Here is a 2882-nt window from a genome sequence, read left to right as displayed (position 1 = left end):
CCCAACTTTCATTATTTCCAAGTAGTGTGATTGAATTAAAGGGCAGGGAGCTGGTTAGAAGGGAGGATCAGGGGCTCAGTGCGTAATGGTGTGGTATTAAATTCTAATTAGAGATGCAGGAATCAATGATAGGGAGGTTGGACAGCTCAGTTCCCCAGTGCCAGCCCAATAGACGGATGAGTTATTGTCATGTAAAAAGCGCCAGCAATAAGACCAACCGCTTTGCTATTGTCCAAGTGGAAAGAGCCAAGTTTATTATGAGGACTATATGCTCTAGAGACCTCAGACAAGGCATCTCATAGGAGGCTTTTTCATAAAACTAGGCTCTGCTGGTAGTAAGGAGGCCAGTTTGGAGGCAGGCGTTGAGCTGTGCACATCTCCCCACTCCAGCCACCTTCTCCATATCCATCTTTTATTTCATTTTTCCACTTGGCTGAGCCATCCAGAACCTTTTCAATGTATAAAATGGAATATTCTTACCTCAATTCCTCTGCCTACGAGTCCTGTATGGCTGGGATGGACACCTCGAGCCTGGCTTCAGCCTATGCTGACTTCAGTTCCTGCAGCCAGGCCAGTGGCTTCCAGTATAACCCGATAAGGACCACTTTTGGGGCCACGTCCGGCTGCCCGTCCCTCACGCCGGGATCCTGCAGCCTCGGCACCCTCAGGGACCACCAGAGCAGTCCGTACGCCGCAGGTAAGGACCGCCAGCTCTCTCAGCGGAGGAAGCCGCCTTTCCTCTCGTATATAGGAAGCCTTGATTGCATTTGAAAATGGAAATGTGTTTAGTATTTACCAAACGAAATTTGCTTACACAAATGAAAGAATTTATCACGTTAGAAGCGATTGTAGGGAGGGGTAATTCACTTACAGGGTTACACTATCCTAGTCACACCCGAACCGCCAACAAAATTATCTTAAGCTGCCAAAATGATAGGCATAATTTATTTACTTTGCGATGAGACGTAAAGCTTAGAAAATAATTAAATAACAAAGAGTAAAGCTCATTACTGGCACTGTCTCTTTTTTTAAGAACCGACAGCGGCTCACACCTCTTTGGCTGGTCATTTTTATGATTGTTTCTTTAATTTATTACTTTTTTACAGCACTTTGCCCCAACTTTTGGGCCGCCTCAACTTCTGAGAACAGAAAAGTTACAACAGTGGGAGTGTTTGGTAACTTCTTCCTTAGCTCCCTGATATTCCCACTGATGTTTTTGGACTTTTTTTCCTCCCCGCTGAAAACATTGTCCCATGCCCGGGCCTCACGCTGTCTCCAATGCGCTATTTCAACGTACTCAAATGTACTTTGGCCAAAGGAGCCCTGCCAAAACCCGAAGCTTGAGCCTCTGTTTCCGTATATAACTGATTTGTTTGATTTTTCTCGGCAGCTCTTCTCTGCTAGCCTGCACTGGCGTGTCTGTAGCTGCTCCGGGGCGCTCTGACCTTGGAGTATCCGCATTTGTGCTCCATAGCCCGTGCGCTGCTAACTCCTGTCTCTGTCACCCTCTATCTAGTTCCTTACAAACTCTTCACCGACCACGGCGGCCTCAACGAGAAGCGCAAGCAGCGGCGCATCCGCACGACTTTCACGAGTGCGCAGCTCAAAGAGCTGGAGAGGGTCTTTGCTGAGACTCACTACCCTGACATCTACACCCGGGAGGAGCTGGCCCTGAAGATCGATCTCACTGAAGCACGAGTCCAGGTACCCGAGTTCGGAAACTGACCCTTCTCCACCGCACCTGTGCTGACAGGGTCGGGGTGAAAGTTGGGGGGTTGCTGTTGAAAGAAATCCCGGGGTTTCGCTTGAAAAGGACCAGGGAGCCCAGGGCTTGTCTGAGAGATCGGGTTAGGTGTGGTTATGAGCGTGAAGACGGTTTAGGGCGCACACTCTTGGCGATCTATTGCAAACTGTTTCCTATCGGAGCCAAGGCATTCAAGGGGCTTGGAAAGAGAAAGAGCAAACCACGCGCTCCGCGTTTCGCGTTTTGGAGACAGCGCTCTAGGGGAAAGAGTGTGGACTTCCCCCCGCCCTGGCGTTATCAGTACTTTCTCCAAATGCCTTCTACCTCTCCAGCGCTTGTAACCTGGCGCCGAGTCATATAGGTGCATTTTCCCGCAAACTGACTTGTTTCAGGTTTGCAAAGGGCCCCAGGAAGGTCGGGTACATCAGTTTGCCTAACCTTTTAGGAACAAACGTGCTCTCAGGTGAAGTTCATGGCCCCTCTCTGCGTTGCTCATCTTCACCCCTTCAGGCCCCAGGCTAAAGAAGAGCAGCCCGCACCAAACCCCGTGCTACTCATTCAAGTTGAACTTCAGATCTGAGGCCTTGGGATAGATGGCCAATTTGTGGTTAAAGCACACCCCAAAGAGGCTTCCCATTTTGGCCTTTCCTGTAGTCTTCGGCCTTTTTACCCCTGCAGACAGTGCCTTTTCTGTGGCACGCTCCCACCCTGAGAAAGGTTCTCCAAAGATGCTCTAACAACGTGGAGGACAGATGTGGTGGGCTGGGAGCGCACTTGGTGTTTTGGCTTGGCGGCGGGAAGCAGGTGTGAAGTCCATCGGAAAAGGGACTCGGGCCGCCCTAAGGGCAGGCTTTTCTTTCCCGTGTTTTCTTTCTTTCTTCCCTGCTTCATCACTTGTCTTCCTTTCTGGGGCCAGGTGTGGTTCCAGAACCGCCGCGCCAAGTTTCGCAAGCAGGAGCGTGCGGCGGCGGCGGCGGCGGCGGCGGCCAAGAACGGCTCCTCGGGCAAGAAGTCCGACTCCTCCCGGGACGACGAAAGCAAGGAAGCCAAGAGCACCGACCCGGACAGCACCGGGGGCCCGGGCCCCACTCCCAACCCCACCCCCAGCTGCGGGCCGAGCGCGGGCGGCGGCGGCGGC

The 2882-nt window shown here is 52.0% G+C and overlaps 1 protein-coding gene across 1 annotated transcript in view; it reads left to right on the top strand.

Moving 5' to 3' along the window:
• The first annotated feature begins 242 nt into the window (after positions 1 to 242).
• Phox2b (paired like homeobox 2b) overlaps positions 243 to 2882 on the top strand; it is a 2927-nt gene continuing 287 nt past the window's right edge. Inside the window, 3 exon segments of the mRNA XM_023702730.1 lie at positions 243 to 697; positions 1517 to 1704; positions 2661 to 2880. Of these exon segments, the coding sequence (XP_023558498.1) occupies positions 457 to 697; positions 1517 to 1704; positions 2661 to 2880 (649 nt within the window). The 5' untranslated portion in view covers positions 243 to 456.

This window comes from Octodon degus, unplaced genomic scaffold (assembly GCF_000260255.1).
Source record: "Octodon degus isolate 3935 unplaced genomic scaffold, OctDeg1.0 scaffold00158, whole genome shotgun sequence".
Lineage (NCBI taxonomy): Eukaryota > Metazoa > Chordata > Mammalia > Rodentia > Octodontidae > Octodon > Octodon degus.
This window is presented reverse-complemented; position numbering and strand designations above follow the sequence as displayed.